Below are 12,919 nucleotides of genomic sequence, written 5' to 3'. Positions count from 1 at the left end.
GGAAGTGACATTTGCCAACCAGAAGAAAAGTATCAATTCTCAAGTGAAGAAGGCATATCATCTTTACTTCGGATGCAAGGTTGGTGACCAAGACAAGCCTTGGGCTCCGCATATATGCTGTGCTACATGTACAACACAGCTTTCACAGTGGTTGAATTGCAAAAGGTCATCAATGCCGTTTGCAGTCCCAATGGTGTGGAGAGAGCCAAGCAACCACCTAAATGACTGTTACTTCTGCTTGGTTCCTCCTCTTTCCGGCGGAATAACGAAGCGAAAGAAGTCGAGAATAGTCTACCCAAACATTCCGTCTGCATTGAGACCAGTTCCACATGGTGAGGGACTTCCTATTCCAGAACCTCCAGCAGAATATTCTCTTGATTCATCTGACGAAGACAAAGGTGAGTCGACCTGTTCTTCTCCTGGTCCATCAGCATGCAGTGATCCAGATTTTCACTGTGGTGCATCATCAACCCCACACAGAATAACACAGGAAGAACTAAATGACCTGATTCGTGATTTGGACTTATCAAAGAACAAGGCAGAATTGCTAGGATCAAGACTCCAACAATGGAATCTTCTTGAAGAAGATGTCACAATTACTGCATATCGAAAGCGCCACCAGCAATTGGAGCCTTTCTTCAGAAAGGAAAGTAATCTGATATTCTGTTCCGATATTGAGGGCCTCATGAATGCTTTAAAAATCACTCATGACCCACAAGAATGGAGACTATTTGTGGACTCTTCGAAACTGAGTCTCAAGGCTGTGCTTTTGCACAATGGAAACATTCTTCCATCTATTCCAGTAGCGTATGCTGTCCACATGAAAGAGACATACGATAACTTAAGGCAGCTACTGAATTCCATTGAGTATAACAAGTACAGCTGGCACCTCTGTGGTGATTTGAAGGTAGTTGCCCTTTTAATGGGACTGCAGCAAGGATATACAAAATACATGTGTTTCTTATGCGAGTGGGATAGCCGAGCAAGGGAAATGCACTACATGAGGAAGGAATGGACTCACAGGCAGAATGTAGCCATTGGAGAGAAGAATATCGAACACCCAGCTCTGGTTGAGGCTCAGAAAATCTTGCTACCACCCCTTCACATCAAACTAGGTTTGATGAAGAACTTCGTGAAAGCCATTGACCGGACTTTGCCAGCATTCCGATACCTGCATGAAAAATTCCCTCGACTCAGCGAAGCAAAGATTAAAGAGGGAGTTTTTGTGGGTCCTCAGATTCGAGAGCTTTTTAAAGATGACCGGTTCAACAACTTGCTGGAAGGTGACGCGAAACAAGCATGGAATGCTTTTCGCCTAGTTTCTACAAACTTCCTCGGAAATGTTAGGGCAGAAAACTATAAGGAACTAGTAGAAGACATGTTGATGAAGTATAAGAAACTTGGCTGCAATATGTCTCTAAAGATTCACTTCCTTCATTCCCATTTGGATTTCTTTCCTAGCAACTGTGGTATTGTTAGTGATGAACACGGCGAACGTTTTCATCAAGATATCGCAACAATGGAACAAAGATACCAGGGAAAATGGTCCACTACAATGCTGGCTGACTACTGCTGGACACTCCTCAGAGATGCTCCCGAACAGCTGTACAAGAGACAGGCGAAGAAATCTAAGATGTAGTCAATGACTTGATTTTTTATAGGTAGGCTATTACAGTTGACCTTTTACTATTGGAATGCATTTCGTTATGTAAACATTAATTTCTTGCAGATTACAAAAAAACTAGAGCCAATTTTGCAATTTGACTGTCATATTCGTGTTCAGCACATAAAAATTGATAAGAATTGACTAATTTTATTTCAGTAACATGACTTTTGTAAAAATTTGTTGTCCAGTGTTGTTGTTTCATCCAACCTATATGGTGTTTCAGGACCATATGACTGCTGTATGGCACCCTGATTGTGAGCACAAGCAACAATGAGTCGTGCTATTGACAATGAAGAGTTACATTTCAAAAAGACATCCTGCAGAATTAACCAGTTCAAATGTATTAATGGGTTCTGATCTTGTGTTCTGAATGTAACTAATGCTTTAGTTCATTTACATTTGTTTCCAATGGATCTATCCTCTGATCTTGAAGGGGAGCCAACTCTAACTTTATTGATGCACAAACCTGCGAGCACTGCATTTCAGCGTAATTATTATTAAAAATCTGTCATCAATTTATTGCTTTTAATTGACTGCTAAGATTAAATATCCATTAGAGGAAAATTTGTGTTGGTTAATTGAGTTTATAATTTTCATATATCAACACAAATTGCTCACTTCTCTTTTTACCAAAATTTAAGTCTACTTTCCTATCTTGCACCCTCCATAGACTTGATCATGAGCTATGTCTGTGCATATTAATGATGCAACCTTGCAGCTGATTCGCTGAACTATTTACAATTCTAAAGGTTTCATTTGTACCCAGATTTTATCACATTTACTATATGAGCTTCTATCACAAACACACTATAGAGTTTAATTTGTGAGCAACAGTCATATTACAGAATTATTTTGCATCAGGCTCAACAGGTTTATTCACTTTCAAAGATATATTTCTGATCAATTTTTTTATCACACTCGGTATGTAAGCTCATTTCATTATGATCTAGTATAAGTTAAATAATGAGTGAGATCTATGCATATTAATGAGGTGATATGTCATCTGACTGGTGAGCTTGTTGGCACTCTAGAGGCAATACTGCTCAAACTTGGTATCATGGCTTATATATTTAAGGCTTTAGATAATTCTGATCAAAAGTGCCATCCATTTATATTTGTGAGGTTATCATCCATCAGATAGGCTGTGCTTGTTGCTATTCAAAAGATCAATATTGTTTTTTTAAAACCAGGTTTTGATCGAACTTCATTATGTATACTTATATAATTAAGGTTTTGGATAAGTTGATAATAAGTGAGATTTAAGCATATTAATGAATTGCTATTGCATCTCATCGACTGAGGGCTGTTCCAGTAAAATGTACATGGGTCCCATTAAAGCACTTTTAATATGCAGTACTCACCTAAAGATGAAATTTAGGATTTTGTATTGTTTTCATGTGTAAATGTGTGTATGATTTAGATGTTTAACACAGCTTTAACAAGTTTTCAGTTATACCGCTACGATACCAGCTGTGTGACAGTTTATAGTGATGTCTAGTACTGGGGCATCATGCTGCAGATATGTAGAATGATGTCCCACCGAGTCACATTATCCAGACACCAGGCCGATCTGTTTAATGCTGAGTGCAAAGCGAGGCATCTTCAAGTACCATTTTTATACATCTTGGTTACGACTCGTCTGGGGTTCTAACCCACAACCTCTGGCAGCAAAAAGCACTCTAACCACCAGGCCACCAGAGCGGTCTATTTTCATGTGAAGTCTTTTTGAGTAATCAGAGCACCCTTGAGTAATCAGAGCACCCTGGGATATATTTTGTAAAATCTGCCTTCCACAATTACCATATATGTTCAAATGGAGAACTCCTGAGCTTTTTTTCACTACAGGTTCCAGATTTCCTTCAAGATCCTTATCTCACCCTGTGTAAAAAGGTAGACCTTCAAGTCTTTTAATGAGTTCTATGACAAGCAACATCTACACAAGTTAATAAGAAATTCTAGCAGCTGATTTGCTGAGCTTGTTACCAATTCTATCAAACTGATTTTATAGTCTAATATCACCAGTATCTTGAATGAATTTCATGACAAATAGTATCCAACTGTTTGAGTTTTTACAAATATTTCCACCTTTTGTGCAAATTAGTAACACTAAGAAGTCACTTTCCAAGTCAGACACGTTCTGTTGTCACTTACTTTCCCTAACATCAGTTTTATTTGCCTCATGAAGTCAGGCCACCATTAATGTTCAGCCCTTATTAGGATGATATACATCATTCCTTTTAGGTGTAAGTAAATACATTTACATGCAAAAACTATTTAAAACCAAGGAAGTGGGGAAGCATCTGGCTGCCAAATAATGTTTTGGCCAATTATCTGCCCTCTATTTGTGGAAGGATAATTGTTTTTGCTGACTATATGCCCTCTATTTGTGGAAAATTGAATGGCTGAACATTAGTTTTAGCACAAACTGCTGGCACTACTATTCCTGCTAGATGACAAATGCTTGTCCCTAAATACTATCTGGTAACCAAAGGAAATTTAAAGGTTTCCTAATAAAATTTGTTGATACCTTTGGCACTGCCTTCCTGAGAATCTCTTTGTATTGGTCCTTGTTGATACGGCGACATGAGTAGTGTGGCTTAATTGCATCTTTAACCTCAGCTACTACTCTCTCCTGAATCTGTAGTTTCTTTACAAACTAAAATTAGACAGCAATAAAAAATTACTCAAATATCCGGAAAGATGAATAAACAGACATTTTGGCTTAATTTTTCAACTTCTAAGCCACAGGAATAACGCTGGCCAGAATCACAAAGGCATATACTAATGACTAAATTACATATGAAACAAGCAGACAACTGTTTTGAAATGCAAAGACGACTCCCCTCATACATCCATGACCAATGGTCATCTTGTTACTAATAGTTGGCCACATAAATGATGCATACATTCCAAGACTTAAATCAATGCAATTAGTATTAACAGCTCTTACAGGCTAACAAGCTGAACATGACAACATAAAACTGACCCCCTGGCATTGAAACTTAAATCAAGTTTACGAAAACCTCTTCATGTCCGTAACTATCCTGAGGTATCTTCAAATCAAATTCTGTCAGATTTCAGTTATATTACATGCAAGCTACTTGTGGGCACTTAATGTCACCATGTGCCCTTGAAAAATGTGTCAAGTTCACCAAAATGTATTTGGATCTTCTGATGTTTTGAAGCCATCTACATATAAAGTCAGGCATTGTAGTTCATACTGGAGATATCCTGTATCATGTTCACAAGTTGAAATTTTGGCTCCGGTGTTACCCCGTGACCTTAAAAACAGGTCAAGGTCACCAAAACTTTAATTCTCATGGGACTGTCTCAAGGAATTTACATTACAAATTAGGTCAGGATTGCATATGTTCCAAAATTTTTTGCTCACAAACAAAGCAGGATGGGACTATCTGCACAAAACCAATGTGTCTCCTGCCCTAGGAAATGAAGCCAACAAAAAATAACATCTATTATTATCCAAAATAAAATAAATACATACTAATATAAAAATTAAAACAAGAGTCCCTCAGAGGAACTAACGTTCTACTAGACAAAATGAATTTTCAAGAGTTTGAGAAAAACATTTCTTCCTTTAACTGCCGAGTGTTAAACCATCTCTGATATTCTTCAGGAATAACATTTTCAAACAAGCTGCTATGCTGGACATACTGGATGTTAGATTGACACTGTTTTATTATAAAGCAGACATCGTTAGAAGTATTTTGGTGAAATGAGAGCACCATTCAGGCAGAGTAGTGGCAAGAATTTCAAGATGGCTTCTGTGGTGGCCATATTCGATGTCAGATCATCACTTTCTTTTTAATTCAGATCAACTAGACAGAGAAAACCCCAAGTTGAAATAACCATACATTTGGGAATAATAGCTATAACAAGATTTTTAAGATGCTGTCATGTTTGCCATGCAGGGCATCAGATTGGCAGAGTTTCATTTAAGACTAAATAGAGAATAAAAGTTGTTAAGAGAAATCCTCAGGTTGATATCACCATCCCTTCAGGGGGAGTAACAATAACAAGATTTTCAATATGGCCATTGTGGCATTCATATGGGATGTGCAAGTGCACCCTTTTACCTGGAACAACTAGATATCATAAGATTTCTGGTGAGTACTCCATGGCAATATTACTTTCTGTTTAGGAGTGGCAATAACAAGATTTTCAAGATGACTGCTGTGGCAGCCATATTGGACAACACACTGGCACCAATTTCATTTAGGACAAACCAGACATCGTAAGAAGTATTTCAGTGAAAACTCCATGTTGGTATGATCATCCATTCAGAAGTAGTGATAAGATTTTCAAGATAGCTACTGTGGTAGCCACATTGGACATCCGAGTAGCACTATTTTCATTTAGGACCAGCCACACTATGGGATAAATGCATACATTTTCATCATAATTCTCCATGTAGATTGGGAATACTCATAATAACTTGTGCTAATAGAAGGCCAATGACAACAAACTAAGCTAAAGTAGTCTATGACCAGTAAAGCTAAAAATGAGGTATTATGTCACATTTAGTGATCCATGATTTTTACAACTGGTCAAATGTCACATTTCTAATTTCATTCACTTGGGGTCTTGTCATACAACCTATCTAACAATTCTAAAGTTATATAGTTTTGTTTTTTTTAAAAAACATCCTTAAAATGTCTTGTCAACAAATTTTAGCATTTAATAATTCTTATGAATTATTTTCTCGAAAAGTTCCATACAAAAATATAGTTATGCAGTTGTAGATTGGTCAAAGTACAAAACTCTTTACAATGTAAAAGGACCATACTCTAATTTGAGGGACAGCTAAGGACAGAGTCGGTCACATCCTCAAATAAACAAATTCAGTGAATTTTGTCCCCTGCTTGCCATGGTGAGGTCACTAAAAGTATGTAATGGTGAAATCTGACTGACCTTTGCAACTGAGCTGTAGAGCTCCTTGTGGCATAGAAACTAAGCTCCACATCTCCATCTCAAATGGCATTAGAGTAACAGTGCAGAAAAGGGGGGAAAAGCTAAGCAGTGACCTTGACCTTCAAAACAAAATCTTTGTGATACACAATGCCATCAGATAAAATGTAGCATGGTTCACCCTAACCTCAAACAGCTTCTAAGATCTAAAGCATAAACAAACGAAGCCATGTAATATACATATGTGACCTTGACCTTGAATATTGGATCCCAAACGTAGAATGTAATACATCTTCTAGTAACAATATACAGAGCAGAAACGGAAAATGTCATTGAGATCTAAAATATTGACCTGTTACTACCCCAAGGTGGGACTCAACAATCACACCCATTTCATCACCTAATTTCAGTCAAAAGTGGAAAGTTAAGCATGAAGGAAAACTCAAAACACTAACCTGTGGCCGTGGCCATACAGACTGGACTCTCAATGTGGTATGTGACACACCTGCTAATGATGAAGTCCAAGTATAGTATGTTTCTTCTCATAATGTCAAACATCTCAAGGTTTAGAAAGGTGTGCATGTGTGTTGGATTTTTAACGTAGCTTTAATAATTTTTCAGTCACATCACTACGATGTCTGCAGTGCAAGTTTATAGTGATGCCTAATACTGGGGCATCATGCTGCAGACATGTAGCATGATTTCCAAACCAGTCACATTATCCATATACCAGGCCAACCAGTCCTAACACTAACCTCTTAATGCTGAGCGCCAAGCGAGGAAGCTGTTAGTACCATTTTTGTATGTCTTTGGTATGACTCGGCCGGGGATTGAACCCACGACCTCCCACATCTGAGGTGGACGCTCTAACTACTAGGCCACCGGAATGGTCGTTGAGAAAGAAAAGGAACATGTGATGCAAGATTTACAAATATTGACCCATGGCATTGACCTTTATGATTGTATGCCACCCTCACCCCCGATGTGTTACATCAGACACTCTCTAATGATACTGTGCAAGTTTCATCCTTAAATCTGAAAGCACTCTCAAGTTGTAGAGTGCAAAGGGGATATTTTGTACCTGTGATCTTGACCCTGACTAGTATTGTGATACTCAACACACCTTCTAATTATGACCTACAAGTATATCAAGTTTTATCAATTAATCCCTAACAGTGCTGAAGATATGGATGGGAATGGAAAGTGGGCAAGAAAACTTGAAATAATGACCTTGACCTTGAAAATGTGATCCCCAATGTGGGTACTGTACACATAACACACTTTCTAATGATGATTTACAAATACACCAAGTTTCAACATTTAACATTGATGGTTCTAAAATCCTACAGCAGAAGATTTTATGATGGAACCATCACATCATGCATAAATACAAGAGCCCCATTTAGTACATGACACCCCTTCTAATGATGGAAGTATACCAGGATTCATCCCTAAACTTCAAACAGCTCTAAAGTTATAAAGTGGAATTGACAGAATAAGGAAATACTTGAAGTATTGATATGTGACCTTGACTTTGAAGATAGGAACCCAATGTGGCTTCAGAATGCTTTCTAATATTGATGGATGATTATACCACGTTTTATTCCTTAATCTGAAACAACTTCTAAGTTATAGCACAGAGACAAAAACGTGACAGATGGTCAAAAATGTCTCTTGCTTTTCTTTAAAAAAACATCAAGCAGAGAGCAGGTGAGCTGCAATAGCACCTCCTAAGTGACTGAACACTGGTAAGGCTCTGACAAGAAAAAAGAAAGAAAATGTATCATACACATATGCATTTGAATAATTTTAAAAAAAAATAATTTCAATTTACCTTTGCACTACTTGTGACATCGCTTTCAGACTGTGCTGTATTTTTCTGGATCTCAGCATCGTCTTTTGTCCCCTTCTCTTTATCCCCTTTCTTCCTGCTGGGATCATGATTACGATGTCTATTTTCCTTTGTTTCACTTTTCCTTTTAGCTTGGTTTGCTTCATTTTCATTAATCTTCTGCTCTGACAATTTATTCTGATGGTCACCAGTTTCAGGAAGTTCAATAAGATCTTCATTATCCATTGGAGATGACATGTCCATATCGACAACCTCATTCATGACCTCCCCTGAGTTTACATTGTTGCGATTTGATGTTTTGGCACCTGATGGGGGAGGGGGTAAGGGCACTTTAAATACATTTTCATCTTTCTGCTCAGTCAGCCTGTTTGTCCTGTCTGAATTACGTTCAACAGAATTGTTTTTACTTTTGTTCAAAGAAGCCAACCTTGCCTGGGTGTTCAACAATTGACTCAGCTCCTGTAATTTGATTGAGATCATTCCACCAGGTTTAGGTGCATTACTTGATTCTGTGACATTACTAGTGGTTAAAAGCTGAGGAGCAGCTGTTGTAACAGCAGTTGATGTTCGAATTGTATCTGTGACAGAAATGGCTGAATGAAGAGGAGGAGGTTGAAGAGGGAGGCTTAACACTGAATGAGGCCTTGGTATTGAGGATGGGATCATGGCTCCACCCTCTGTTTCAAGAGATACTGGTAAAAGAATTGCATCTGAGGTTGGAACTATAACATTAGAAAGAGTTTCACTTTGTGGAGGTAACAGAGGTTGGGCGAGTGCTGTTTCTTGTGGCAGACTGTCATATAACCCTGCAGGTCCAACAATACCCTCAGGGGCTATTCTAGCCCCAAAGGGAATCATCTGAGGTGGCCAGCCTAGTGGAGGTCCACCTGGGAGATGGAATCTATTGATAGGGGGTCTGTTCAAGAATGGATTAAAAAGAAAATGCCTCTGATGTGGACCAAGGTGTTGATGGAATCTAGGTGGGACCACATTTAGTCCCAATGGGAGTGGCATCCGATGCTGGAACAGAGGAGAATCCCCTGGGTGAGGTCCTTGGAGAATTAAAGGCCCTTCCCCTAAGAGACCATGCCCTGGGGGGCCACTGACTTGTATCATATCAGGGTCCTGACTGACAATTAATGTGGTTGGAGGAGGAGGAGGTGGAGGAGGAGGAGGAAAGCAATTACCTATAACTGGTTTACCAATATGTATTGATGATGGCCCTGGACCCAAAAGAGATTCCTGGGGTCTCTCCTCCTCCTCGAAAAACTCAACAGAATTGTCCACTGGACTAGAACAATCTAATGATGTGGTAAATCCCCTATTTTCAGGCAATGACCTCCAATTTTTTCTCCTCCGTCCCGTCATCTCCTGATCAGAATTGGGAGAACGTGACCGTTCTGTACTACAGTGCATATTTTCAATCTGATCAATTCTTTCTTCTTCAGTAGTTTCTTCATCCATATATCTGTTATGTTTTTCATTGTAGTCAACATCTGCATGATCAGTCCTGTCTCTCATTCTTTTCATTCCTGCTGATACATCAATGTCCATAAGGGACTTGATATCTCTTTGTCTTTCCTGTCTTGTATAATAAGCATTTTCTTTCTCAAATTCATCACTATGCCTACTGCTTGACCTTGTGTCCAAATCTCTATCTTTTGACCTACGCCGACTCCGACTGCTATCTCTTTCATTACTTTTTGACCTCTCTTTACTCCTTGATCGTTCTTGACTTCGATCCCTGTTTCTCTTTCGCTTCCTATCCCTGGATCTTGATCTACTTCGGTCACGCTTTTTCCTTGACCTGTCACGAGATCTAGATCTTCTAGACTTGTCATGCGATCGAGATCTTTTGTCTTGTGATCGTGGTCTTTTTTCTTGCGATCGTGATCTTTTGTCTCGTGATCTTGATTTTCTGTCTCGTGATCTAGACCTTCGATGTCTACGTTTTCTATTATCGCTTCTATCCCTACTCTTATCTCTATCATGATGTCGCTCTCTTCTGTCTTTCTCTTGACTTCTTTTTGTGGACACTTTATCTTTCTCTGATTCTCTCTCTCCTTCTTCACCTTTCTTCTGTTCTTCTCCTGATTTAGCTAAAAGTTGAAGAACCTGTGCAATTGACCTATGATCAATGAATGGCGTCTCTTTATCTTCAGCTTCATCCTCCTCTTTTGCAGAAGCTTCTGTGTTTTCATTTACATTTTCCCCATTTCCTACCTTGTCGTTTTTATCAATGATACCCACGTTTCCCATATTATCACTTTCTTGTGCATCTCCATTATGCTTTGACCCATCTGTCTCACTTCCATTTGAAAGTTTACTATTACTTGCATCATTTTCCTCAAGATTTTCAGTTTCATTTGAACTCACTTTTTCTGCATCACCTCCAATCAAACTTCTTTCCATAACACTGGAATCATCGCAATTATAATTAATTCTCTCTTTTTCCTCATTCATGAATGGTGCTCCTGAATTCTTGTTGGTAATGTCCATTTCAATCAAATTTCTATTGTGTTCCACTGACTCATCTGCAAACATATCAATCACCTCTTTTGATGACACTTTACATGAAGTCTGTTTTGATTCCGACTCTGAACTTTCAAGCAAGTTCTTTTCACTGTCAATTATGGTTTCTTCACTGCCTTTCATGTCTTTTTCAGTGCTATGTACACTTATTTCACTTAACGTTTCAGTTTTTACCATACTCTCTTCTAAACTATGTGAAGAACTCTCCACAGGATTAAAGCTTGACAAAAATTTACTATCCGTTCTTAATTTGATTTTAATGGAATTACTTTTATTTTTCACATCTTTGCCATATTTACTCTTGTGATCATTAATGTTCACATTAATGGTATTTTTAGAATTTTTCTCATCCTTAACATTTTTCACATCCTTTCCATAAATAGAATTATCCCCCTTGTTGTCACTTGTCACCTGATGATCAAAAGCCTCTTTACTTTCCACAATTTCCACTTTTGATTCTTCCATTTTCTCTTCCTCCATATCATCTGTGGGATGGGCTGGGTCATACTCATCCTCCAAGGAAGTTTTACGATCTGTCTGCATTGGAATCTCATTTACTTCTTCCAAATCATCCGTTGGGTGAGCAGGGTCATACTCTTCGGTCAAACAAGAGTTTATCTCCTTTTTACACCTGATGTCAAGTTCCGCATCTATGCTTAAGTTACCTGCCTTGTTTGAATTATATTCCTTTGACTGCATAACGTTTTCATTGCTAGCTGTCTTTTTACTGATGCTACCAAAAAGAGATGGCAATTCCTTTCCGTCAGAGGAGTCTTTGCTCTTGTTCTTTGGTATTTGATTGTCTAAAGGCTTCTTTGTGGACAAAGAACCTGAAATTGGAACAGAAATGAGATTTTAAAAATTCCCATAATGAATTCAGGAAATAAAGGTAAAAGTAGATGTATCACCATATTTTCAGCTTAAATTTTCATATTTTTTCTTTTGCCCATATATATATCAATGTCATAAGCAGCTGGAGATGTCATGGTTCCTTACTTTTCTGCACAATAGCAGCTAAAAGTGAGAGAATTTCACATGCGTACACCAATGTTCTCAAATATTACTAATACATTGTGTGTGGCAATTTCACCTACATACACGATATTCTCAAATACATGGTGTAGGCATTTCACCTACAGATATCAATATCAATGCTGACTAATAAAAGCTGGCTTAAGAATTACATATCTGCATCACATTAATAGAGATAACAGTAATTATAATTAGCTTTCTATTTTTCATTGACATGTTAAAAGAAACTCGATGTTCCAAGCAGGTGAATGGACACTGTAAGTGATGTTGGAAATCAGGGGAGAGACCACCCTTCTTCTTTGTTAGGCTCTTGGCTTTGTGACAATTTCTGTGCCAATTCTTTGGCCATCACTGAGTGGGGAAGCAAATGAAGATCCATTTTTATACTGTATCGCAGAAAGCCTCTCTAAAATGGATAGGATCCTGGTGTCTGAAGATCCAGAATGTTTCGGACACAGATCATGGAAAAGGAGATGGCAACTGCCTTTGCTAAAAGGTCCAAACTTCATCTTCCACTCACTGCCTGACCTGTAGAGAAGAATGGATATGGGGACCTCAAAGGTGGAGAAAGACACAATCAGGTCATCCTGGAACTCATCCAAGTCGCCCAGAACTGAGAGTTTATTGCACTGTCTTTATTAATTAGTGAGAGATATTATTTTTTTTCTCCCTCCTGTCTTCACTCAATAGGCAAGACAAGATAATCCCTCTTTATCTTTTCTTGCAGCAACTTAAGATCCTAAACTGCAAATGAGGAAAGTAAAGTTGTTCAGAAAACAAAATTCGGAGACCCTCTAACATAGTTTGGATTGCCCATTGTTTCTGAGAATAGCTGTTCCAAACCTGATGAAAGGTAGTCTGGTACCTCGGTTAGGTCATAAGAGGGTATGATGGCGCATCATTGACAATTG

The 12,919-nt window shown here is 38.3% G+C and overlaps 1 protein-coding gene across 1 annotated transcript in view; it reads right to left on the bottom strand.

The window, feature by feature from the left end:
* The window catches only part of LOC149785093 (uncharacterized), a 121,913-nt gene that overhangs the window by 7,374 nt on the left and 101,620 nt on the right, over positions 1-12,919 (bottom strand). Inside the window, exons 12-13 of the mRNA XM_089978845.1 lie at positions 8,427-11,806; positions 4,194-4,322 (exon numbers count right to left, since the gene is read on the bottom strand). Coding sequence (XP_089834971.1) covers positions 4,194-4,322; positions 8,427-11,806 — 3,509 coding nt within the window. The remainder of the gene's footprint in view (positions 1-4,193; positions 4,323-8,426; positions 11,807-12,919) is intronic.

The sequence above is a fragment of the Sinohyriopsis cumingii genome, chromosome 13 (assembly GCF_028554795.1).
Source record: "Sinohyriopsis cumingii isolate HCF-2022 chromosome 13, ASM2855479v2, whole genome shotgun sequence".
Lineage (NCBI taxonomy): Eukaryota > Metazoa > Mollusca > Bivalvia > Unionida > Unionidae > Sinohyriopsis > Sinohyriopsis cumingii.
The sequence above is the reverse complement of the archived record's forward strand: the minus strand, read 5'-3'. Positions and strand labels throughout refer to the sequence as shown.